This window comes from Nelumbo nucifera, chromosome 8 (assembly GCF_055504915.1).
Source record: "Nelumbo nucifera cultivar China Antique chromosome 8, China Antique-T2T, whole genome shotgun sequence".
Taxonomy (NCBI): domain Eukaryota; kingdom Viridiplantae; phylum Streptophyta; class Magnoliopsida; order Proteales; family Nelumbonaceae; genus Nelumbo; species Nelumbo nucifera.
In genome coordinates this window covers 2,547,619-2,574,905 of record NC_142656.1, presented here as the reverse complement: position 1 = coordinate 2,574,905, position 27,287 = coordinate 2,547,619, and the positions used below count along the sequence as shown (strand labels likewise).

Sequence of the window (27,287 nt, the reverse complement as noted above, 5' to 3'; positions counted from 1 at the left end):
TAAAATATTTATTTTAAAATTTATGTTTATATTTTTATTTAACACTATGTTTAATATTTATTGATTTTTTTTTTTTAAATTGGCATTTTTTTTGAATTTTTTTGACTTTTTAGCTTTTATTTTTGTAATTTCGTGCCTTGCTTAAAAAGGCATGATCCTTGCCTTGTGCTTTGCGCCTCAGGCGCAAATTGGCCCTTGTGCTTTTAAAACACTGCTCCTTCCATTTCCTAAGTAGGTAATCAAAGGGAATGCCCTCAAAATTGCTCAATGATTTCCGAGGACATCTGCAAGTAGGGTAAAAAGGAAAGGTGAGAGAGGGTCCCCTTGCCTAATTCCTCTAAGGGCAGGAAAATGATCCACAATAGTTCCATTTACCAAAATAGAGTAGTGACGAGACCTAACATGCCCCTTGATCCACCTACATAATTTGTCTCCAAAGCCAACACTTCCCATTACCTCCAAAAGAAAATCCCAATCCACCATAGCATAAGCCTTCTCCAAATCAAGCCTACACACTAAACCTCTCCTCCCATCCTTTTTGATTGCTTCCATACTCTCATTAGCAATAAGAACTGATCGATGATTTGCCTTTCCTTTACAAATTCCCGTTGGTCTGGGGAAATAATATCTGGGAGGACTTGCCTTATCCCATGGGAAAGCACCTTTGCTATGATATTGCATAAACTGTTAAGCAGGCTGATTGGTCTGAAATCCTTAGGGTGAACAACATCCTTCTTTGGGATCAAAGCAATGATAGTGGAATTAAGTGCAGGATTAATGTCCACCCTTCTTAAAAATTTATTAAAGACTTCTTGGATATCATGTTTTAAGATCTCCCAACAATCTTGGTAAAATGCCATTGTGAAACCGTTTGGGCTAGGAGCTTTAGATCAATCCATAGAGAAAATAGGTTCCTTGATCTCATCTAAATCAAAGCTCCTCTCCAGTCACCTTTTCTTTTCCTTTGGTATACTTGGCCACTCTAGTCCATTAATCCACATCCTACTAGGCTACTACTTAGGGGTCTCCCAAAGATAGATTTGAAATGTTCCACTGACACCCTCACTATCTCACCTTGTTGAACTCACCATTCAGCTCTAGCTTTGAAATGAAAATTTTCCTTTTACGACCATTTGCCAATGCATGAAAATATTTCGTATTCCTATCTTCTTCTTTTATCGATTTGTGTCTTGGCTTCCGTCTCCAGCTAATTTCTTCTTTTAACAAGACATCCTCCAATTGCTTCCTTAGAGATCATCTCCTTTCCTTATCTCTCTCTTCAAAAGAGCCAGAATTTTCTTTCGAATCTAATTGCTCAATTTGATTGATAATCTGTTGCTTCCTATCTTCAAGTTTCCCAAACTATAGAATTTTCCATTCTTTAATTTTGGCTTTCAGTTCCTTTAATTTCTTATGAAACATCATGTGTTTCCACTGGACCCTTGGATTTCTTCCTTTCCACCACTCCTTCACTTTTTCCACGAATCCTCTATGGCTGCACCACATATTCTCAAATCTGAAGGGTGCAGGACCACTACCCCTAAGCTCCTCCTTAGCAATTAAGATAGTGCAATGATCTAAAGTGACCCTAGGCAATGCTCTTGAAACCGATCCTCCCTAATATTCCTCTTTAAGCTCGAGGTCATTGATAAACTGATTGAACTTCCTCATGCTTATATTACTAGATTGTCTCAGATTATTGCTTTCTTGAGTGAACCTAATTGCATTAAAGTCACCACCCAAGCACCAAGGCCTATCCCAAAGCCCTCTGATGTCACTGAGTTCTACCCTCAATTCATTTCTTTTTCTGTATCCATTTGGGCCATAGACATTTGTCTATATCCATTCAAAACCATCTCTCACTTGTCAAAATTTAATGGACACAGTAAATATCCCCACTAGTTCTTCAATTGCTACAACAAATTCATCCTTCCACAAAGTAATCAATCCACCAGAAGATCCCCAAGATTGAGTAAAAGCCCAACTGATTTCTTTGACTTTCCAAATACTTCAAGCCCATCCTATTAAAATCAGTCAATTTGGAATCTTGGATCAACACTATGTCCGATCTTCTCTTCCTTAGCATATCCTTAATAGTGGCTCCCTTTATTGGATTCCCAACCTTCTGACATTACAGCTTACTATTTTCAAACCCATTCCAACAATAAACTTACCCCTCCTTTAGGATCCTCCTACTTACACCCTCTCACTCTTCCCCTTCTTTCACTAAATTCCTTGTTCCCCTTAACATCCAACTTTTAGTCTATCCATTTCATTCAGTCTTCTTTTCTTATCATCCCCTTTATTCTTGTTCTTCCTCAAAAACACTTCTATTGGGACTTATCTTATTTTCCTTCAAAGGTGAGCTTTCTGCTGTAGTCCGCTGCTTTAGGAAAAATTCTAACTAAATACAGTCTGCTTAGAAGGGTTCTGCAGATGCAGGGTCAACCTTGTATGATGTGTGTTTTTGTCATGGAGAGTTGGATCACTTATTCATTCTCTTACCTGTGGGTCTTGGGTTTTGAAATTGTGTGGGCGATATCTTGTCACCTTGTTTTTTTTCTTAATAAAAAACAAGATGGGTAATCAACCTGCATTAGAAGAGTTCATTAGTTGATGACTTGATGAGGAGCAAGGTCAGGGTTAGGCAGCGGCAGACACCAATAGTGGACAATTGGAGAAGGGAAAAGAAAGGCCTTTTTATATACATCACAAATGAGAATATTATATTTGGTGAATGTTCTTGTGAACCATTATGGGAGGCTGCTACAGTGGTATTGGTATCAAGGCCATATCCAAACTTAGAGAAGGTGCTAGAACTGATGAAACACTTAATGAAGGAGGAATCCATTATGGACATCAAGCCTTTCAAGCCCAATAGGGCCATTGCTTTTACCTCCCAGGACATCTTCTGGGAGGGGCTTAATTAGGCATTGGATGAAGGGAATTAGCACTTTATCAGTGGATGGTGGGGGCAAACATAGAAGGTCAAAGCAGTACACCACCAGAGGCCTCTATTGGAAAAACCTTGTGTTAGAAAACTGGCAAATCTGGCCCAGCCCATCCTTAGTCTGGTTGAAACCCACCATAATATGATCCACCCATTAACAGTCACGAGTCATCTGAAATCTATCTCAAACTCTTGAAGTTAAGAGTATTTGATGTTTGTGTCCATGGACAACACAAACCCAATTAGAAATTTGATTTTGGGACAACTATGTGAACTTAGCTACAAATGTTGGAGTTCATACCATTTATCCGTAAAAAAGTGTTAGAGATCATGCCAATTAGAAATTTGATTTTGGAGAACATTGTGAAGTTCTCTGCAAGTGTTAGATCCCAAACTAATTAGTTATTTATTATTTTTCGTACACCTGTGGTGGACAACTCGAAGATGTTTGTGTGTCCTTCTTGCCTAAGCCCACAGGGTACTCTCCAGATCCCACCGTCTCCCTTCTCTCTACACCCCTTCCTTTTATGTTGGTTCTACTGAAGTGATATATTATTTCCAGTATCTTGTATTTTTATTTTTCCATTTCTGACTAGTGCTCACTGATTCCATTTTTTAATAAATTTTATATTTAATAGTAGTTTTTTTTCTTACAGGGTGTTCTGGAGGCTGTTCGTATAAGTCTTGCAGGATATCCTACGCGGAGAACTTATTCAGAGTTTGTGGATCGCTTTGGAATTTTAGCTCCAGAACTTATGGATGGATGGTATATTTTTTAATAGCACCATATGTACTTCTGCCTTCATGTTTTCTTGTGAACAATCTGCTTAATTGGCTTGGTTGGTTTTATCAGTTTGTATATCCCTTGTCCTTTCCATATAATTCTTTGGCAAGTGGCATTCTAGGTTAATTACTTTTCTTTACAAGTGTTGATTAGCTGTTAGATTTTACATATTTTTAGTTCTAAATCACAAACCTCTTAATGGTTGTGGTGTGGAACCAATGCTGCATTTGGTTGTAAAGATTGTAGAAGTAAGAATAGAGGATCTATAGTAAGATGACATTCCATAAACTTGTTGATGGGAAACCTTAATGGAGAGGAAAGTTGAGGTTAAATTGGTGGTTAAGTTTTCTATTTGCTCCGTTCTTATTTTCATCCCTAAAAGGTTGAGAAAACCCAGGAAAATGAAGCAAATTTGAGAGGATGCAATGTTGGTCCTAACATTATTATTTACAGGTTAAAGTGTTCTATATGTGCGTAATGCAGAGAAATGTACGATAGATCTTTTATTTGTAATTTTCACAGCAGATTTCACTAAAACTTTAGACCATAATTGAATTGGAAAGAGGCTAAACACCCTAAATAATTTAGACCTATCAGCTTGGTGACTAGCATCTATAAGATTTAGGATAAGGTCTTGTCTTTGAGGATTAAAAAGGTCCTCCCCTCCCTTATCTATCAAGCTCAAGGCGCTTTTGTACAAGGTAGATAAATAATTGATTAGATTCTAATAGCAAACGGATGTGTAGAGGAGATGAGCAGATCGGGGAATCAAGGCTTTGTCTACAAGTTGGATCATGAGAAGGCCTATGATTGACTGGATTGGAGTTTCTTGGTAGAGGTATTACAAAAATGTGGGTTTGGGGACAGGTGGTATGACTTCTTCCCAGCATGTAGGGGTCTAAGACAGGGTGACCCGCTCTCCTCTTTCTTGTTCACACCGGTTGCTGATGTGCTTGATCAACTTTTTTTAGAAGCAGATAGGGTTGGGTTAATAAAGGGGTGGAGAATTGGATGAAATCGAGTCACAGTAACTCATCTTCAGTTTGCAGATTATATAATAATTTTTTTGTGAGGGGGGTGACTTGAAGATCAATTTTGGGAAGAGTTGTTTGGTGGGGTTAAATTTGGAAGGCAGGAAGATGGAATCTGTTGCTGAGTGCTTAGAATGCCCTATCTTTGAGTGGCCCTTGACCTATTAAGGTCTTCCCCTAGGTGCTAATCCAAAGGAGAGTCACTTTTGGAATCCAGTTGTGGAAAAGTTTGAGAACGGGTTGCCAACTTGGAAAAAGAATTATCTTTGGGGTTAAAGTAACTTTAATCAAGGCAACACTTGCCAATCTGCTAATTTATTTTTTGTTTGTCTTTAGGATTCCCTCTAGGGAAGCAAGAAGTTATGTGGGAGGTGGTTAGTCGAAGCAAGGAAGAAGAGGATTTAGGATTGGGGAACCTAGATCATAAGAATGGATTTCTACTAGGCAAATAGTTATGGAGATGGCCTTTAAAAAGAGAGATTGTGGCATGAGGTGGTCGCTAGTATCCATGGTTGTTCTGAAAGTGGTTGCATGAGGGGTTATCTCGACGGGCTACTCTTACAACACCTTGAAAGGCAATCTTTGGCATCCTCCCAAGGTTCCTCAGGTTTGTAAGGTATGGTGTTTGCTCTAGTAATTTTGTTCTTTTTTTGGGAAGATGTTTGTAAGGTATGGCTACTCTTACAACACCATGGAAGGCAATCTTTGGCATCCTCCCAATCTTTGGCACCCTCCCTTTATTCTATCTCCCTCTTTAAAATGGAGCCCATCTCCAGGTTCCTTTCCTCCCTAGTCCTCCCTTTGTCCTTAAATTGGGATTTTGGCTTTTGTAGAGGGTTGAGGGAAGAGGAATCTGCTTGTGTTGCTGATCTTTTACTTCTACTTGATTCTGTTTGTTTTGACCCACTTAAACCTTACAGAAGAATTTGGATTATCTGCAAAAGGACTTTGGTCTTGGACCATTCCCCCTAAAATAGCTGTTTTTTTGTTGGGAAGTTTACCGTGGTAAGATTAATACTTTGGATTATCTGCAAAAGAAGAAACCTTTTATGTGCTTGGCCCTAAATTGGTGTACTCTTTGTAATGTGCAGAGTGAGGACTAGTTGAATTGAGGATTCCTCCCCTATCCTTATCTTTTATTTTCTTCTCTTTTCTTTTTTTTCCTATACGAGGAATGTTTTGAGGGTGCCTTGCCTGGAGTTGGGGTGTGTATGCCTTGCATACCTCTTAAAACATTGAATCTCTATATGGTGAAAGGAATTATCAGGTGGTGGTGTGTAAAGTATGTAGATTTGAAGTGTTGTTACTTTTTAAGAAAAAGTATTAGTGAAATTAAACTGAATGAGTGGACTGTTGCATTTGACAGATTGCTATTACAGAAGGTTATATTTATTGGTTGTTATCTTGGTTTTTGCTTGTATTTGTACACCAAAAGAAAAAGAACATAAATACAAGCAAAAACCAAGTTAACAACCAAGAAATATAACCTTCTGTATTAGCAATCTGTCAAATGCTGCAGTCCACTCTTGGAGTTTAATTTAGCTAATATTTTTTCTTGAAAAGTAACAACACTTAAAGTGATTTTAGCATGGGATTGTTGTTCAGTGCTGTGTATTTCTATTTTTCCATGTGCATTGGAAGAGAAGTTTACTGGTCTGCTTGCAGGTTAAACTTTTTATTTGGTTTGTTGGTCTGTCTAGGAAGTTCTAACTTGCCATTTCTTATTTATGAAATCTATTTTAATACCTTTCAAATTTTGACTCTGCAGTTATGATGAAAAGAATTTGACAGAGAGAATTCTCCAGAAGTTAAAACTTGAAAATTTCCAAGTATGTGTTCTCCAGAACTGTCTAGGAAGTTCAACTCATTACTTTACAAATTCCAGATGAATGATTTGACTACTTATTGGTTTGTTTTTGTATAGGGACTGAAGTTTATCAGTTGCATTATCTTATGTCCTTTGTGGTGAGCTTTTATTTTTTGCAGTTAGGCAGAAGCAAAGTATTCCTTAGGGCTGGTCAGATTGCTGTTTTAGATTCTCGAAGATCTGAGGTTTTGGATAATGCAGCGAAACTTATTCAGGGTCGATTACGGACATTTATTGCACGCCGGGACTTTACCTTTATCCGCAAATCTGCCATTGTCATGCAAGCATACTGCAGAGGTTTCATCTGTCATTTTTCTTTTCCTTACACTTCAATTCAATTGAGCTTTTGGAAGCTGTTACTTAATCATATTCTGATGTTCGGTGTCAGTAAAGCCTTAGTGTATAAGCACAGCCATATAGTTTATTTCTAATGGTGCTAAAGTTGGTGAATATCTTGTTCTTTATGTTGGTTTTTTGTTTCATTAGCCCTAAAATCCATGCTGCTATTACTAGACTGCCTGTAATGTTTCTCAACACCTTCAAACTCTGTTAATGTAAAATTGGAGATTTATTCACTATTTGTAGTATGTAGTGTGTCTATGTCATGGCCTTCCATTTTCTAAACCTGATATGAGTTAAGTATTGCAAATTCGTCTTTTTGCTATGTAGACGGTGATGTTGTGTTGCTTGTTGTTTAGATGGATTCTTGTTCTATATTGCTTAGGGGTGATTTAGATTGCTGTACTAGCATGTTTTTTATTTTTACTTATGCATTTAAGTTTGAGAACAGTTCTTTCATCCTTTTCACTTCAAAGTTTAGTATTGGAAATCCTTCTTTTCGCTATATAGATGGTAATGTTATGTTGCTTGTTGTTTGGATGGAATCTTGTTCTATATTGGTTAGGGGCGATTTTGATTGGTGTACTAGCATGTTTTTTTTTTTTTTACTGATGCATTACCAAAACTTTTTAAGTTTGGGAACATTTTTTTCATCATATTCCCTTTTGCAGGTTGCCTTGCTCGAAATATGTTTGCTGCAAGACGAGAAGCTGCAGCTGCTATTGTAATTCAAAAGTATACACGCAGATGGCTATTCCACCGTGCATATTTGCTACTTTATTCAGCTGCTGTAACTATACAATCGACCATACGAGGTTTGTCAAGTAGACGGAAATTTCTGCATAGAAAGGAGCATAAAGCTGCAGTAGTTATCCAGGTACTCTTGTCTGTGGCTGCTATTGCAATCTTTTCACCTTTTTTCTTACATATTTAATGATTGTTTTGTTTTTGGCTCCATGTTTGGGTTACCAAACGACTAACTTAGAAAATAAAAAATTAGTGTGAAAACTATAAGGTAATTGGAGAGAGGAGAGAAGTGAAAGATAGAAGAGAGAGATTTACTGTATGCAGCCACTTTCCACTATATATGTTATACACAATTAAAAAGACCTGTGTACCCCTGGTCGTGTACTCTCCCATTATAGCAAAAATACACGATATGTTATACACGATATTTCTTGATGCTCCAACACTACAGAAAATTTCTTGATGTTAACTATTGCTAACATTCGTAAATGATCTATAAAGGTCTCAAGGTAATTGATGGATGGTTTCTTTAATATTCTGGAGTAATGAATTTTTCGATTTGTAGGTTAAAGTGGCTCGTAGGCCCTTGGATATCCTTTTTCAGAGCTACATTCTTCAAGCAAATACATGGAAGAAAAAGGAAATGATAGATTAAGTGATGCAGGAGCTGAAGAGGCAAAATTGGAATTTTATGAAATTTTATGTATTTCTGTATTTTTGGACAGTAGGGGTATTTTTGTCATTTTGCAATTTTCTGTGGGGGTCCAATGATTGGGTTTAGTTTGTCTAGTTCCAGTTTGTTTATGTTTAAAATTCCAGAGTCATTGCATAAGTAGGATTAGAGCTATTTTGTCTTCTTTGAATTGAAATAGGATATGACAGCTTAGTTTGAGTTCTACTAGGATTATTGAGTCTAACTGTTTGACTCCTAGGGTTATTATGAGTTTAGAGTCTATAAATAAGTACGGACGTTTTACACAAAGGCAATGAAGTTTATTGAGTTTTCTTCAACTTATGCTAGCTATGGTGAGTGATTCCCAAGGTTTTTAAAACCGACCCGGAGAACGAACTGGTCAGGGGTCCAGTTCCTGGGTCGAACGGTCGGCCCCTTCTGACAATAAAAATTAAAAATGATCAAAACCGTTGAACGGTTCAAACGGTTCAACTGCCCGGGTCAGTGGTTTGCTGACCAAATCAACATTTTTTGGCCAAAATCCGATTTTGACAAAAGACGGAACCGGTCACCTGACCGGTTCCTGGTTTTTCCTGTCCAACCGTCTGGTCCGGCCTGGTTTTGAAAACCATGGTGATTCCCATGCCCTAGAGTGATTCTAGGCACCCTGTGAGTGATTCCCAACTTATGCTAGCTGTTCCTTCAAGAAGCCATTACAGCCATCAACAGCCATAAAACTCTGATCAACAGCCATTACAGCCATCAACAGCTCAGTTCTCTAAGGACTAGAGCTGAGCTGGTCCTATATCATTAGGCCAGGACTTGTCTTGTACCTTTAAATTCTAAGGACTAGAACTGAGCTTGATTTGTTTTCTTAGGCATTTTGGTCATGCAAATTGGAGCAATGCCGTTGTAATGATTGTGAAAAGTGAATCCTTCAATCCTTTTCATAGTTTCTAAATTGTTTCTCTGATTTTCAGATTGCATGATGCCCTTCAAATTGCTCTCTTCTACTGTTCTTTTGTCTATCATGGACATTAACATCTTCCGTATTGTTTCCTACCTTCAAAATACACTGTTTTGATATTAGTTTTAAAATAGAGAAACGAAAAGAACTCTAGTACTGTTTACTGATCCTAATCTCGGGGGTTTTGGTTTTAAATTACAAACTATTTGAGCCTTGTTTTACTGATCGATATTTTGTTATTTGTATTCTATTGTTTTTTGTAGCAGTTCTTAAATGCAATAGAATGGTTCAGAATTGTTAATATTGATTTTAATACTAGTAGTTATTTGACTATCATGCATTCTCATTCTTTGAAAGATTTTGTAAACAATGCTAAAGTTTCAAAGTTGCATTTTAAGTATTTGAAATTTATTATTGGTTGTTTCTTCATCCCTGTGGTTGGATTTTCTATGAATATGACTAGTGGAAACTGTCATGGTATATGTTGCTTGACATGGAAATTTTCACCGGTTACATGCACATAAATTTAATGGCATTAGTATATTTCATTGCTTTTATGCTATTGCTAGTCTACTTATCACGTATGACTGGATATGATTATGAAGCTCTAATTTTTGTAGCATTGATGTTTCTTCATTACTGATCATATGATCACATAGGCCCACTGGAGGATGCAGAAGGCACGCTCTTCATTCCAATGTTATCAAAGGTCTATTGTGGCCATTCAATGTCTTTGGAGAAGGAAACTAGCAAGAAAAGAGCTCCGGAGGCTTAAACTGGTTAGAGGGGACTTTAGTCGTCTATACACATGCAATTCATATACTTTATAGTTCATTTGTTTGCATATGGATGTAGGGAGCTTTTCTACCCAACCCCACCTATTTTGGCCATGTGGTGGGATCCTGACCATGTTTTGGTCTTTCATTGAATCGATAATTGCTCTCCATATGATTATGAACATGTTGCCATGTGGAAACTATCTGAGTCATTTAGGAATACTCATTAGTTGACCAGGCTAGCAAACCTGCTCTCGATTTCTCTTTGCTTGCTTATATGTATTAATGTTTTTAATTGTGTGATTTGATGATTTTTTTTTTTTTTTGTTTTATAGGAGGCTAATGAAGCTGGTGCATTGCGATTAGCAAAGAGTAAGCTTGAGAAGCAATTGGAAGATCTCACATGGCGTTTGCATTTAGAAAAGAGATTAAGGGTAATACTTCTTTGTTGCAATTTTATAGAAAGTTCTTCTCTTTTTGTCGTTTTTTTATTCTTGGTTAGTTTTAAAATAAGTTTTACTGTTATTGCCACAAGAAGAATAAAGAATGGTTGGCAGTGATGTTTTTACAATCCTTGAATGTTTGTCAAACTTCACAGTGGACTTTCAACATATGGATAGACTTGAACAACTTGGGAAAAGTCATTTTCTTTATTGTGTGATCAGTCACATGATTCAATTGACAATGCAAGAGGAATAACTTAACAGATTGTGTTGAGAAATTGTATTTGGAAAGTGACGACCTTCAAGCTTACAACCATTGTCAATCATTTTCTTGGTATACAGGTCATGGAACACATAACTAGATAAAAATGAGAATATGTAATCAAAGGGATTGCTGGATTTTGTTGAACCGTTCATCCCAAACTAGGTGGCAAATTTACTGACATGAAGAATTGATGATGAAGGGACCCCAAATAAACCTTTGATAGTTCTCTTCCCAATACACAGGAGATAGATACACTTCGTGCCCTTGATCACCTCCTGGAAAAGGTCTAAAGTTTTTACCCCGTTCCAATATGTGGCTTCTGTGTGTGGCTTCTGAAGTAAGAAGATGATTTCTTCAGTGCAGCCACCTTGTGGACTATTTGGGAGGGAAGGAATGCTAGAATCTTCCAAGGCAAGGAGAGAACCCTTTCAGCAGTGAATGAGTGTACCTTAAATAGCGCTATGGCTGAAAACCCTAGGCTCTTTCACTTCCTTTTCCTTTGATGACATTTGGAGGAGCTAGGCTATAGAAGCTAATACTTCTTTTAAGAAAATCAGAACTGTAGCAGTTTTGACACCTCCGAAAGGGTTTACTAAACTGAATTTTGACACCTCCGGACTGTCAGGCATAGGAGGGGTCTTTAGAAATGAGGAGAGCAATATCATATCCTCGGTTTTATGCCTGGGGGGAATAGGTAATTCTACAAGGGCTTAGTTATTGGCTGCAGTACAAGGGATTCAGATTTCCATCCAGATTAGGGTGGAGAAGTTACTACTTGAAGGGGACTCTAAGGTGATTGTGGGCTGGTTGTTGAACCCAGATTCAGTCATTTGGAGTTACAGGGGTCTTATAAAAAAAGTTAAATGGTTAATAAGATACATGACAATTAGAGTTCAATGGGTGGGTAGGTTGACCAATGCTTTAGTTCTCGTGCTAAGGTTTCTTTTCGAATTCCTGTAATGTTTAGGAGAGGCTGCACTCACGCCTCTCCAAGGGATGCTTGTAAAAGTTTATTCTCTTTGATTAATGAAATTATCATTCGATTATCAAAAAAGTGCATAATTAATAAACTTGCTATTCATGTCTAGTGTACAGGTGTTGGACAAAATACATACCCAATACAGTGCTGGATACTAAATCAAAGCTTCTTAACAGTTAAAATATGTAATTTGTTATGTTTTAACAAATCTACAAACCTATATGCAATGACAAAAGCATAGTTGTCAAGGGGATGCCTAGGTAACAAGGTGCTCATGGAAGGTGTTACGGAAAACCCAGAAATACAGATTTGTATGGCACCCAAAAATGAAAGAAAAATAGAGATAAAGAGAAGTAAACAGAGAAAGACACAGATTTACATGGTTCAACTTATAGCCTACATCCATGGGCAAAGGAGGAGCAGAAATCCACTCACAACCCCACTCACAAAACCCTGAACCCCAAAATACATAACTTTTCGTATTTGGTTCGGACCTATAAGCTGAATATTGATCGGGTCCGTAGCCCATGCACCCTTAATGGTGGTTAGTGGCGGGACGCTTCCACCACAAAACACTATGACAATTTGCCTTCAGGTTTTTCTCAACTTAATTCAGACCGGATTCATGAAACTGATCATGACAAAGAATTCAAGGCACAAGTATAACAGAGGGTTGCCTTGCTTAATTGCCAAGCTAATATGTAAATTGTGCATGGCACTGTGAAATACTTTTATATTCTTAATATTCTGAAAATAAAACAGTGGAATAACATTATTAAATTAAAATATTCATTTTGTGGGTTTATTAAAATATTCATTCTGAAAATATTCAATCAACACACATTTTAGTGCATGCTGCCTTGAATCCTCAAAGACTGGAAAACCTGATCCAATAAACACATCCTTCCACCTTTTCTTTTCTTCATTTCCTATGACAAAAACAGTATATTTTCTGAATTTAATTTTCTTCTTTTTGTTCTCATGAATATGTTGTTTTTTTTGTATTTAGATATGAAGTTTATACTTTTTGATGAAAATTATAAATAATTGTTAATTAATGATGGTTAGTAGTTGCTAAGGAACCTAGGATGAGAGAATGGATGTTACCATATCTTGAGGGGGTGGGTTGCATCATGCATGCAAGCGGAAGTTGAAATTTTCAGTTGGAGACTTGGTGCATTATAACCATCACAACACAATACGAAATTTATCTATGCAAAACCGAACCAAGTTTGCATTCCAACATTTTGATCAAATTTTCATTTAAATTGATAAATATTCTTTTAGCATTCTTACCAAACACAGCCTTGAGTATATAATTTGGAGTGGAAATATAACCTAATTTCAGTAGAACTTGGAATTCAAAATAATGGGTTGAATTAGTGGTTTTCATTTACTTTTTTCTTTAGGGGCTAGTTATCTGGGGTATACATGATTGTAGGCTCTCAACAAGGTGACACCAAAGCTTTACTCAACTGGCCTCTTCAATCTCATAGGTGATCGTCGTTGTCTTCTCTTACTATTCCAGATCGATTACCATGTATTAGCTCTGGGTTGGCAGTTGGCTCATGATAGACCCAATACCAAAATGAAAATTATGCAGATAAAATACCAACTTCCAATGTGGACCCATAGTATCTGGAATAACAAGTGTACAACTGAGGCCTTTGTTAATTGGGCTATTGGATCTGACCTGATAACACTCATGTACATGCCTGGTAGTGTTCAATAGATGTATATTTAAATTATAAATATGAAGGGATTCAAGGAGTGGCCAATTATGGTTTTTAATGGGCAGGATTTTGCTAAAACTAATACCAATCCAATGAGTTCTGCTCAAAAAAAGAAAGAACGAAAGAAAGAAAAGAAATGCAGCCTAGGCTGCATCAAATTATTGGAGAGAAAATGATCTTAAATCCATTCTCTTTGGATAACAAAAGTTGGTTGAGAACCAATCTCTCAGAAATGTGACCTGCTTGGGATCCTAAACCCTACTTAATAGAGTTGGATTTGTCCTGGTCTTTTTGGTTGACTCTGTCCATTGATATGTTTACCTTGTACTTTTAAGTTGTTCCCAAGGATATAGCTGATTCTTGGATGTGCCTAGGATTTTAGATTTGTTGTTTTTAGCCTATGTTATGATTTTTTTATATCTTTATCTGTTCTATATGTTATTTGCTCATATGCTGGTACCTTAATATGTAATCTGCAAGAAGCCTATTAATCAGAGATTTTTTGGGAAACAGGTATCTAATGAAGAAGCCCAGTCAATTGAAATTTCAAATCTTCAAAAGAGTTTGGAGTTATTGAGTTCAGAGTTGGATGCAGCTAAGTCATCTACTGTTAGTGAGTGCAAGAAGAATGTATTGCTTATAAGTCAGTTGGAATTATCAATTAAACAAAAGTCAGAATTGGAGAACAGACTTGGAGGAATGGAAGAACTGAGCAAGGAGAATGCATTTTTAAAGGTATGGATTATTCACAAACAGATTTCAAGATTTCAAATGAGCCTAATATAATTCTTTCCTGGTCGCCCTTTATTTAGCTAATGCCGTAATGCATCAGCCATGCCATTAGCTGACCTTTGTACCCATTGAACAATGACTTTTTATGTCTACCTCTTCTGCAGTGGAAATTGGAAAACTTGTATTGGTGTAATTAGCAACATAATATTTGTTGTAAGTGATATAAAAGATATCAATACACCAAGGATTATGTTTATTATTTTACAATAATATATCATTTCTGTACCCATGGAAATAGAAATATATTGTGGAAGTATTAGGAAATTTATTGACATTTTAAACCATAGGTTTGAGTGTAAGAGAGTTAAAAAAGAAGCCTTTGACAAGGTGTGCAGAAATTGGTCAAGCACAGCCCAAAAGTCAAATGTTATACATTGTTTTCAAGGCAACATTGAGAAATACATAAGTTTTCTGATTCCTACACTAATTTCAGAATATTTTTGGTTGTAGGAATATTTCTATCTTTTGAGTTTTAAAATTTATTTTCTATAGTGTTAGATGTCTTAGGGGTACAGGGAAAATATTGATTTACTACTTTTATCGATAACAAAGTTGATTTGCTACTTTTTGTAATTTCTGATTTGTATATTAGGTTAGTTTTAGTGGGATTAGTAACATGTTATTAGAGTTGTCCTTGTGGGTTACCTATGTGGTTGTCTTGGTTTCAAAATAATTAGTTGTTTTGTGTTATTTTTCCTATCCAAATAGGAGTCCATAGAACTGAGATCGAATTTCCTGTTTTGTCCCTAAATAGAGTCGATGTAATTGAAAAGGAAGAGTTGATTTGATGCAATAAACTTTCAAATAGTAACTGGTTGCTAGGTATTTTTCTCTGTTTTCCTTTTGATGTGGATTGAAAAACAAATTACATGAAAGGTGATGCAACACTTAAAGTGTACAACAATAAGCACAAGGAATACCAAGCTGAAACCAACAAAACAAGTTAGATTTTTAGGGATTTCAGACCTAAACCTGAAGTAGAACTCCTGGAACAATTCCACTACAGCCACAATGACATCAAGCTGGCCTCCCGTGCGAACATGCAGCAATAGAGCTAACTTCAAACAAACAAGAGAGGAAGAACCAAAAAGACCCCTACAGAAACAGCCCCCTTCTCTTTTATAAGACTCAATGGCTTGAAGGAGAAACCCACTAAGATATTTACAAGTGGGCCCCTAGAATGTTTTCCTTTCACAAATAACTCATTAAAAACAAAGCTAACTTCAAACGAACCCCCAAAATATAACTCTTGTTTCAAAAAGACCCAAGAAACCAAAACCCAACAGATGTTCACCCAACTATCCCTGACCAGAATCTGAATTATAAAATGACGAAAATACCCCTGGACCAAAACTGTCAACAAAGCTACCCAAAAAACAATAATTTTGGATCCTACTACAAAAAAAATGCAAAACAGAATACATTCACTTTTTTTTTGTCTTTCTTTTTTTTTCTCTTTTCTTGGGCCTCATCACCTTGTTTCTCACCTAGTTCTTCTTTTGAGTTATCTAACTCATTGTTGTTTATCCTTATAGCAAGGGTTTTATCCTTGCTGGACAACAAGCTGTCTACTGGCTTCTCCATCTCTATTCTTCATCGTCAACCCAACCACTTTCGTCACCCACAAATCTCACGTCGTATCTAAAATTTGTAAAATTCACTACTTGTCCTACATCAGTCATCTAGGTGACAGGGCACCTTTGGTGGGGGGCCTCGCCTTAACACCATAGCTTATATACGAGGCCTATTTTGAGTGGATTAGTGCCCACACTTGAAATTTAATGTGTAAATAACCAGCCTACTTTTGGTTGGGCCTCAAAAGTAGTTACCATGTGGAAGGTTCTTGGAATAATTTTTTATGGCCATTTTCAATTGATTCATGTGGCATTATTGATTGATATGGTTGCTTAAGATTTGATGCCATTATTTTTTACCAGCAAGGCCCCAAAGATTCTTTTATATTTCCTTAGCCAAAGGCATCTTTCAATGATTTAAAATGCAGAGACATGATGTTAGGTGTTTCACTACATGGAGGCATGAGGTGTAGTTCAGAATGCCAGAGATGTAAGCAGTAAGCCTACTTAAGTGGAGGGAGGAAGGGAAGATGAAGAAGAATCTACTTTTTATTATAATATTACAATAATCAAATTTTTATTATAATGTTACTTCAATCAAAAAGGCCCATGAAAATGTGCACATGCAATAAGGCAAGCAAAAACTCGTAAGCTCGGTTCAAGCTAGAACCTTGGGCTCGAGCTCAGCTCAAGGTAGTACGAGGCTTGAGCTCGGCTCGAGTCAAAAACTCGTAAGCTCAAGCTCAACTTGACTCGAGCTCGATTTGACTCGGCTCGTGGCCACCCCTACTCTTGGTGCCACAATGGCCTAGGTTCCAAGATCTACAAATGCTTTAGCAGATTTGTTAAGTAAACTTGGGGCATCAAGAAATCATTTATATTGGGAATAGTTCCACAAGGAAATGAACAATAAACTTTTCTTTTAACCTTTCTTCTATTTGGGAGACTAGTTCCCCAAAGGGGGAGTTGTAAACTTTGCTTTGACTATTATAGTGTTGGTTAACTATGGTAAACCTCCGCATTGGGCTTTTTGTTTGGTACCCATTTAAGAAATTTATATATGCTTTAATAAAGTAGTCATGTTAATATTTTTACAATAAAATTATAAGGTTTTCATTCCCCGTATTATGTTGTATATATTGTGGAGCTTGTAAAATGTTTCCCCACTTTTATTTACAACATTTTTATTAAGACTTTGTTATCTCTGTGTTTTTGTTTGCTTTGGTATTGGAAAATCTCTTAAAGTACCCCGACGTACCCCCCCAAGTTTTCTGACAATTGACTAAATCCTCCCCTGGCGTTAGCGTCCATTAACAGAAGGATGGAAGAGACTATTTTACCCATTATTCTTTAAATTTTAAATTTTCAAAATAAAGCATTTGAATAACACGTTGCTGGTCTTGATTTAACAATAAGATCTTGTTGATCTAGATTTCATCCAACTTCAACAGACCAAGCATTTTAGTCAAAATTCAAGAAGAATTCACCATAGATGGGCATTTGGGTGAAGCAAGGTCAAAAGGTTCAACCCAAGGATACATTCACGTCTGATTTCACTGTTGATGTGGAAAACCCATTCAGCCACTCTATCTCACTTTGAAAAATTTCAGCCATAGCTAAGGGGGCTAGTGAATGGGTTTGGGTGAAGAAGCCGAGGGAGGAGTTTGGAAGCCCATCACTTTTCTACTTGGGTTGAGAGCAATTTGACTAAGCGGAAGACCCATCTCTCGTGACACAACTTTTCTTCTTTTGATCTCTGCAATGTATACCTGATAGATACCATAAATTTGGAAAACTGAAGTCTTTGCTCACCTACTAGCTTTTTTTTTCAAGGCTCACATCTTTGTGCTTAGGACCTGTCAATGGAGGGTGGTGAATTGCATTGAATTGGTAAAGGTTGAATGTTGTGTACTTGACCTTCAACCAAGTAAAGGTTGAAGGTTGTGTTCTTGTCTGCAAGGTGGATGTTGAGTTTTATTTTGAAAATTTGAAGAATAATAGAGGGCAAAATTGACTACAAAAGGGTAATATTGGGTTTTTTAAAAAAAATTATACATCACAAGTTGTCACATGTGAGAAAACTTGAGGCGCAAGGTGAGGCACGTGCCTTTTTTGAAGCAAGGCGCAAAAACACAACAAAAAAATCTAAAAAATAAAAAATAATTGTCAAAAATTCAAATAAAAATGCCAAAATTTATAAAAAAAATGCAACAAATCAAAAAAGTAAAGCATATTCAAATTTTGTTTTTAAAAAAACTTATTATCTAAAATTAAAATACATAAACATAACATGTAAAGCGTATTCAAATGAAAATTTAACAATGAAACCAAACATATAAAGCATTTTCAAGCATGTAAAACCCAAAATCTCCTTTTTTCTTCGATTGCATTGCTTCAAGTAGCTATTTTGATGTAAAACATATTGCATTATTGATTCTATGATTTAGCTTTGTACCACGCCTCGAGGCAAGCCCGAACAAATCCATGTTGGGGTCTTAAATTCTTATTCCTCACATAAAAAATAATGATTTTATAACTTTAATTGCCTTTTAAGAAGATATTGTATCGGAATGAATGAATGTACAACATTAGCAAATAGGGCGTTCTCGCCTTCTCGGAGCTTTGGTGAGCGAGCGAACCCTAGGCCCTAACATGGCCTTGTTTGGGCTTGTGCATACCCTAAAATGCGCCTCGCCTATGTGCCTTGCATAGTTGTCAAGGCGACAAGGCGTCCTTGGAGGCTCCCCTCACCTAATTGCCAAGCAGTTTTCTATAGGCTGTTATAAAAAACTTTTATATTCTTAATTTTTTGTGGTTATAATTATAAAATAGACATTTTTAAACTAAAATATTCATTTTGTGTGTTTAACCGAACCGTGAGCACCCCTATCCTCAAAGACTTCAAAACCTGAACTAATAAGTAAGGAAGAACATAAAATGCTGTCCAATCAACACATATTCTTCTTTTTCTTTACTAATTTTGTTTGTTTATATATTAATTTCTTCTTCTTCTTCTTCCACCTTTTCTTTTCTTCTTTCCACCTTTTGTTTGTTTATATATCAAGTAAGGAAGTTTATACTTATGAAAATTATGGGTATTTATTAAGGAAATATGATTATGGAACCTAGGGAATTACCCTAGGATACATGTTTTTACTAAAAATTCATTGCCTAGGCGACAAGGTGCCCCCCTGTCGCCTAGCCTCACCTCGGTGCCTTGGTGCACCTTTTAAATCAGTGCTAAAACTTAGGGGTACTTTAAGAGATTTGCCCTTTGGAATTAGGTAGAGCTTGGTATTTAATAGGCTGAGAGCTTTGTTGTTACATCATGCATTCTAATCATTATAGCATTTACTTTTGTATACAATTGAAGTGTAAGACTTTTCTTATTGTGCTTCTTGTTTTCTGGTCAGAGTTCATTAGAATCCTTGTCAAAAGAGAATTCTGCAATGGAGCTTCAGCTTGCAAAGGCACGGAATGAAAATGCTGATACCTTGGAGAAGTTGCAAGAAGTAGAGGAAAAATATTCAAAGCTTCAGCAGAATTTGCGACGGTATTCCATTTATACGTCTACTATTGCATATTAACCATAACAATTGATGTAATACTTCCAAAGGAGAGATAGAGATTAGTGCATTCATTTCGCACTTGTGTCCTTTGATGGTATATCCCTACTGTCTTCTTTGGGTTTGTTTATTTGCATTTTACTAATTTCCTGCTGAAATTAAGAATTTAAATGGCACTTGATATATTATTATGGAACTACCTTGCTGTGCTTAATTTCCTGGTATTAAACACATATATTGTTAATTGATGCTTTTAGTTGGTAGTTTTGCTTCTCATATTTATGGTGATTTATTTCTATGCATGTTATTTCCCTATTGACTAGCTTGGAGGAGAAGTTTTCGACTTTGGAAAATGAAAATCATGTTCTAAGACAAAAAACGTTGAGCACATCTCCAAGGCGCAACCGTCCTGGGATTGCCAAGTTACTCTCAGAGGTAATATGCGAAGTCAAATCAATATTTGACACATCTTATGTTGTATATAGGATCCTGTTATTTGCCACCTAGTCTACTGTAGATATATTAATAATTGTGGTATGATCTTAATTTCTGTTTGATTCAGATACATTATATTATAATTCCTCTTTATTTCTTATTTTATGCAGTCTGTTAACAACTAAGTGAATTCCTTATGTTTGTTGAATCAGAAACAATCTGGAGCACTTGCACTCCCCAACAATGACCAGAAGTCCTTATTTGTAAGTTCTGTTCCTGTTGTTTTATTCTGGGGATATGGAGTCCTTTCTTTAATCACTTACCATTGGTTTATCTCATGATAGGAGTCACCTACCCCTACAAAAATTATTCTTCCCTTTGGACAGAGCCAATCAGAATCACGGCGCTCCAAGATGACTGCTGAGAGGCATCAGGTTTCAATTTTTTATTGTGAATAAGGACTGCATTTCCGTATAATAGAATGCCTATTCTATTTATTTTATTATCAGATGTCATCTTGGTTGGAAGGCCCAAGGATCTGAACTTTTTTCTTCATTGTCCTTTTGCATTTGCTAGATCTGAAGAATCCATATTGTTATTGCAGGAGAAACATGAATTTCTCTCGAGGTGTATAAAAGAAGATTTGGGATTCAAAGATGGTAAACCTGTGGCTGCCTGTATCATTTATAAATGTCTTCTTCATTGGCGTGCCTTCGAGTCTGAGAGGACCTCTATTTTTGACCATGTAATTGAGGGAATCAATGAAGTTATTAAGGTGTTTTATAATTTCATAACCTTGTTTTTCCCTTTTGGAATCTGACTTCCTAATTGTCATTAGCTTATGACCATTTGTAAATGTTCTTGCTTGTACGTGTTTGCATTATGTATGTTGCTTGGTTTTTCACTGCCTTCCCTGATGTCTTATTGCTACGAGGGTGGGATTCTGAGAAGTATTTTTGCAAATGTGTTATTTATCTTCCATCTTTATTGGAGATAGTTCATGTGTTTTGGAAGTGTAGTTCTAAAGTCTATTGAATGAGTTGGATCCTCATGCTATAGTTGTTATTAGTAGCATTTCTAATTAAGTGTACATATAAAGTTTGCAGGTGGGGGAGGAGAAAAAGCTTTTGCCCTATTGGCTGTCCAATGCCTCAGCCCTTTTATGTCTCCTGCAGAAGAATCTACGTTCAAATGGCTTTTTCACAACACCTCAACGTTCTGGGGGTTATTCTGGGCTAACTGCGAGGATGGTGCATGTAAGTTCCAAGAAAAATCAATTTTTTGTGATTTGTACGTCTGTTGTTACTATTTCATGTCAATGAATATTTAAGATTTCATTATCCTAACAACACTTGTGAGTTTGAGATTGATACATGATTGCTTCATATAAATAAATATTTTATACCCATTAAGAAGTTTGAATGGATCTTGACATTAGTAGGGATGTTATGTTTATATTGTCATTTTAGAACTACTTTGCCCCACTTAGTTGCTTAATTTCCTGGCCTTGGGTGCATGATTGATTAAGGGTGGTTGCGTACATTACAATCTTATCTTTTCTTTCCTACTCTTTAAGGTTTGTTTCCACTCAAAATGCAATTTCTATGATATTGTTAAAAAGAAATTATCCTTTAAACGAAATTGTGGGCACATCAACATCCCATAATCATGGAATGGGGGTGTGGCAATAGATAATAGTTGGTTACATAAAAGATTTAAAGATATATAAGGACCAATTAGGCCTGATTATAATTGACAGCTGTGTTTTTAACCTATTATTTGACAATAAACCTACTTATTTATTAAATTAACGCATTTGGACATCATAACATGATAATACTACAAGTATATCATGATATAAATAGGTCTTAGACTTGGGGTATATTTATAATCTGCCAATTTACATATACATACATACATAGGTCCTAATTGATTCAGAGCAACAAAAAGCAACCCTAATACATTTATAATGTAGATCCAGACCCTATATAATTGAGTTGGTTTGGTTTGGGTCTGCTCAACCCATTGACACTCCTAAACATATGGTATGGGACCTATGGGTCTAATGGCCCAACTTTGATGCCATTCCTCCCATATTGGTCTGAATCACCAGTGTCATGTTTGTATCCAAAGTCTATTGCAATGCATATCCTAATTCCTAAAATTGCCTTAATGATACACTTTGGCACCAATATTTTGAACCTAGATTTGACTGATTTCAGCATAATTATGTTTCCCAGGGTTTAAGATCTCCTCTAAAATATATAGGATATGATGAGAGTGTATCACATGTGGAGGCACGATATCCAGCTATATTGTTTAAACAGCAACTGACTGCTTGTGTGGAGAAGATCTTTGGTTTGATTAGGGATAACTTGAAGAAAGAGATATCACCACTTCTTGGACTCTGCATTCAGGTTAGTCCAATTACCTTTCTTGATTTGTGCACCCTTGAAATATACTTATGTTCTATCTTGATTTTCTTTTATCTTGTATTTCGTGTCTTATGGTAGGCACCAAAAGCTGGCAGAGTACATACTGGAAAATCTTCTAGATCAACTGGGGGTGCTCCTCAACAGTCACTAAGCAATCACTGGGACAGCATCATCAAATTCTTGGACTCACTAATGAGTCATCTACGTGGAAATTATGTAAATTCTACATTTTCTGTGCAACTTGACTTTTTTGGGTGTCCAGATGCAATCTTCTTATCCTCAATTTAGTTCATCTTCATCTGAATGTGTTCTTGTACAAATTCTACATTTGGGGTCTGTCAGGGGGGGGGGTGTCTCACGGTTTGGTTAACCGAACCGTGGGGCTTTTTTTGGAACCAAACCGGTAATAGCGGTTTTTGGAAAACCGGTAGCCGAAACCGAACTGAAGCCAGTCGGTTGACCGGTTCGGTTAACCGTTGGTTCGGTTCGTCGGTTTTTAATTTTTACAATATATACTATATAAACATATAATAAAAATTATATATACATAAATATATATAAAAATATAAAAATATTATAATATACACAAATATATATAAAGTATATATAAAATATATAGAAATATATTTATACCAGTCGGTTCGGTTAACCGCCACTTTTCCATATTGGTTAACCGAACTGATACCTTCAGTTTTTTAAAAACACCGAACTGACCGGGTCGGTTAACTGATTTTTCAGTTCGGTTTCGGTTGGTTTTTTGGTTGGTTTGGTTTTTCAGTTTTTTTGCTCACCCCTAGGAGGGGCTTTGGGTTCATTTTCTTTTAGTCAGTTTGCAAACGGAAAAGAAGAATGAAAGAAATGAAACATTATCTGAAAAATAAGTCTTAGATACTCCATGCCTTTTTTAGTAATACTTTTAAATTTTAAGTCATATGCGTGTTTTTTAATTGAAGCTTGGCTTAATTTGAATAAGTTTCTTTTATAGAAAAAAGGAGGACTATCAATTCAGTAATGTTGTATGAAGAAAGGTGTTGGGCAATGAAGTAGCAATATGTCCATAAAATGGATATTATCAGAAATGAGGATTTTGAGATGGATGGTCAGTATGGTTAGAAATGCTGGAATTAGAATGCTACTGTGTAACCATGGGATTAAAGGTTGGAATGCTGAAGGCCTAAAGAACTGAAGGGATATTGGGCTAGATGGTCCATAATCATTCTTTTTATTATTTGTTTTTTTTTTTTGTTAATGGGCCTGTTTTATTCTTTCTTTTTATGTTTAACCAGTCAGCTGCCCTATTAAGCACATCTATGTAATTACATCATTAATTAAGTATGAATCTAATAAAAAGTTGATTAGGGGATTGGAGAGAGGTTCAACTTTCTCTACTCCATCTCTCTCTTCTTCCATTCTCTTCTCTTCTCTAGCTCTAAACCTTTTTCTTCCTCTTTTGTTTCCTATTTCCTTTGATTAAAACCTTTTTTTACTACTGGTTTGTTTCACTTCTCTAAAGATGTACTCCAAGAAAAATGTAGAGCAGGAAAAGAAAATAAGAAAGAAGAATTGGGTGGAAATGTTGAGATGTGATATCGACTATGACAAGGATTGCAGTGGGAAAAAGGAGAAGAGCATGGAGGGAAATAACACAGGCAAGGCAGGGGGAATACAAGTGGAGATGAGGATTATATGTTGGAATGTTAGACGGTAAGAGGGCTATGGAGTGGAATGTTACAGGGTTTTCTAAATGAGACATTATGAACTGATCACTTGTTCATATTGAATAGATAACTTTCATCCTTTGCATTGTGCATCCATAGTGGCGCCATGTTTTCTAGAATGATTTAAATGGTAACTACATTTATTGCATTATTTGTGTTATGAATGTTGAACACTGATCATGTCCTGCTGCATTCTTCTGATTCAAATGAAATGTCAATTTAGGTACCCTCTTTTTTCATACGCAAGCTTGTCACTCAAGTTTTCTCTTTCATCAATATACAACTTTTCAACAGGTAATTATTTTTAACTTTCAGTATTTTGAAATACCATTACCAGTGACTAATTACTTTATTACTTGTTATTCAGTCTTCTATTGCGGCGTGAATGTTGCACATTTTCAAATGGGGAATATGTTAAATCTGGACTTGCAGAGCTTGAGCGATGGATAGTTAATGCAACGGAGGAGGTAATTATGACATTTCTTTGTGCTGAAATAAGTTGTCAACCAATTTCAATGTTAAGTTTTCAGAATCTGATTTGTCATTGAGTGTAGTTTGCAGGAACTTCTTGGCATGAGCTTAATTACATCAGGCAAGCTGTTGGGTTTCTGGTAAAGCCAACCCCCAGATGATTGAGGATGCTGTGTCTTGCTTCTTTTCTTACCAATGTTGGATATTTGTTTTTCAGGTGATACATCAAAAGAGGAAAAAGTCTCTGGAAGAGATCAGGCAGGATTTATGTCCGGTATGATCTGTTACACATATGACAATTTTAGTTTCATTAATTTTTATGTTCCTCCTATCTTGTGCCTTAAAGGGGTCCTTTTGAACTAAACTAATTGATCTTGTAAATGGTGCAGGCATTGACAGTGAGGCAAATTTACCGAATAAGTACGATGTACTGGGATGACAAATATAGCACGCAAAGTGTGTCAACTGAGGCAAGTTACATTATTTTCCTATTTGTTAAACATCCTTTTTTCTTTTCTAAGATGGCTGCTGCTATATCATTGTTTCTAAAACTGCTTAGAAATTTTCAGGTGGTTACCCAAATGAGGGATATCCTGAACAAAGATTCTCAGACTCTCAACTCAAATTCATTCTTGTTGGATGATGATCTGAGGTAAGTGTAATGAACTGCTTGGCTTCAATGTATTAATAATTTAAAAAACGAAGTGACTGAGGACTTGGAAAAAGTCTTGTAAGAAAAGAAGACATTTCAAAACTACATTAAAGTCTAAACTATGTGAGCCATTAGCTAGGCCTTGTAGTTCCAGGTTTTATGAGGTCCACATTGGGGATGCTTCTTGAATTAGACCACACAATTGATGGATCACCTCTTTTGTAGTGCTGTGGACATGCCAACTAGCTATTTCCAGCTTTATGCTTGATTACATTTGGAAGATTGTCAATGGATGTTAACATTGAAAAAAATGTAAGCGTGTTATCTGTTCAGGTTAAATTATTTTGTTTGCTGAAGCATATCCCATGCCAAATGTGATTTGTCATGTTGTCCAGATTGCTTAAAAGGGTATGCAGTATAGAGTTGGAATCCAGTGTTATTCCTGTTTGAACCCTTGCCCCTGTAACAAAGTAGGAAACTGTTTGGTGGATCAATGTAGAAGACTAGAAGCCTTCCTGTTAGTGGACCTGATCAGTATGTAGCCTTACCCCTGCACATACGGAGAGGCTGTTTCCATGGTTTGAACCTTGGATAAGTGATACAACCAATTGACCTGAGTTGTGTTGTACTTAACTTCCGAGGGTGACCTCTGACCATTGGCCTATTGTACTTTGTAAGGAGGAGGTGAGAAATGCAGGTCCTGCACCATTTAGATTTGAAAACATGTGGTTAGAACACCCGGAATTCATAAGGAAAGTTAGAGTGGTGGTCAGAGAGCAACCCAGCAATGGAGTGGAGTGGAATGCGGTTTCATAAAAAGCTACAATATCTGAAAGTTAAAATCAAGGATTGGAATCTATTAGAGTTTGGGAGACTGGAGGAAAGGAAGCAGAGTTTGATTACACAAATTGAAGACTTAGATAGCAAAGAAGGGAGGGGTAGTCTAACAGTTGAGGATAAGGAACAAAGATGGAAATTGCGTAAACAGTTAGAGGACTATCTTCTTCAGGAGGAAATAAGCTGGAGGCAGAAGTCAAGATGCAAATGGCTAAAAGAAGGGGATAGGAACACCAAGTTTTTTCATGCCATGGCAAGTAGCAGAAGGAGAAGAAATTCTATTTCAAGTTTGAAGATTGAAGGGATAGCAGTTACTAACCAAAGAGAAATTGCAGGAGCATTTACAGATCATTTTAGGTCTATATTTAGAAGGCCCTTAAATAATAGGGTTTGGCTTGAGGGATTGGAATGGCCAACACTGAAGATAGAAGATAGGGAGTGGCTGGAAAGGAAATTTGATTTGGAAGAGATAAAGGAAGCGGTATTTTCAATGGATGGATCAAAGGCACCGGGCCCTGATGGTTTTACGATGGCTTTTTATCAAGATTGTTGGGAGTTTCTAAAAGAGGATTTAAGGTTGGTGTTTGATGAATTTCATGCTAGAGGTGTGATTAACCCTGGGCTGAACTCCACATTTATTGCATTGGTACCCAAGAAAAGTGATGCAACCCATCCGAAGGATTACAGGCCAATCAATTTAGTTAATAGCCTCTATAAGATCATCACTAAGGTGCTGTCCATTAGAATCAGGAAGGTGCTCCCAACAATCATAGCAAATAACCAAGGAGCTTTTGTGAAGGGGAGGCTGATAACATATCAGATACTTGTAGCAAATGAGAGTCTAGAGGATTTTAAGAGATCCGGGAGAAGAGGGCTGGTTTGCAAATTAGATTTGGAAAAGGCTTATGACTTGCTTGATTGGTCCTTTTTGTTGGAGGTGATGATTAACTTTGGGTTTGGAGACATCTGGTGCAAATGGGTGTTGGGGTGTATTAGGAATTGTCACTACTCCATTCTAGTGAATGGGATAGTGGTCGACTATTTTCCAGCCTGGAGAGGGATTAGACAAGGAGACCCATTATCCCCTTTCCTATTTACATTGGTTGCAGAAGTGCTGGGGAGATTGACCTCCAAAGCAGATTCTAGGGATTTGATAAGAGGCTGGAGAGTTGGAAGAGAAAACATACCACTCACACACTTGCAGTTTGCAGATGATACAATATTGAGAAATCTCAATAGGATTAGAAAACATA

General features: G+C 36.6%; 1 protein-coding gene across 5 annotated transcripts in view; it reads left to right on the top strand.

The window, feature by feature from the left end:
- Window positions 1-27,287, top strand: part of XI-I (myosin) — a 90,778-nt gene that overhangs the window by 59,704 nt on the left and 3,787 nt on the right. For 2 of the 5 annotated variants that reach the window (XM_010263581.3, XM_010263582.2), the window contains 21 exons: window positions 3,607-3,716; window positions 6,534-6,594; window positions 6,752-6,929; window positions 7,643-7,848; window positions 10,018-10,137; window positions 10,470-10,568; window positions 14,068-14,289; window positions 19,334-19,473; window positions 19,810-19,921; window positions 20,134-20,184; window positions 20,266-20,355; window positions 20,526-20,696; window positions 21,028-21,177; window positions 22,162-22,338; window positions 22,435-22,572; window positions 24,298-24,368; window positions 24,442-24,541; window positions 24,629-24,685; window positions 24,763-24,819; window positions 24,935-25,015; window positions 25,115-25,197. In XM_010263581.3, coding sequence (XP_010261883.1) covers window positions 3,607-3,716; window positions 6,534-6,594; window positions 6,752-6,929; window positions 7,643-7,848; window positions 10,018-10,137; window positions 10,470-10,568; window positions 14,068-14,289; window positions 19,334-19,473; window positions 19,810-19,921; window positions 20,134-20,184; window positions 20,266-20,355; window positions 20,526-20,696; window positions 21,028-21,177; window positions 22,162-22,338; window positions 22,435-22,572; window positions 24,298-24,368; window positions 24,442-24,541; window positions 24,629-24,685; window positions 24,763-24,819; window positions 24,935-25,015; window positions 25,115-25,197 — 2,474 coding nt within the window. Of the gene's footprint in view, window positions 1-3,606; window positions 3,717-6,533; window positions 6,595-6,751; window positions 6,930-7,642; window positions 7,849-10,017; window positions 10,138-10,469; window positions 10,569-14,067; window positions 14,290-19,333; window positions 19,474-19,809; window positions 19,922-20,133; window positions 20,185-20,265; window positions 20,356-20,525; window positions 20,697-21,020; window positions 21,178-22,161; window positions 22,339-22,434; window positions 22,573-24,297; window positions 24,369-24,441; window positions 24,542-24,628; window positions 24,686-24,762; window positions 24,820-24,934; window positions 25,016-25,114; window positions 25,198-27,287 lie in introns of those variants that run through there. The other 3 variants (XR_016079347.1, XM_010263584.3, XM_010263585.3) reach the window with 3 other exon arrangements.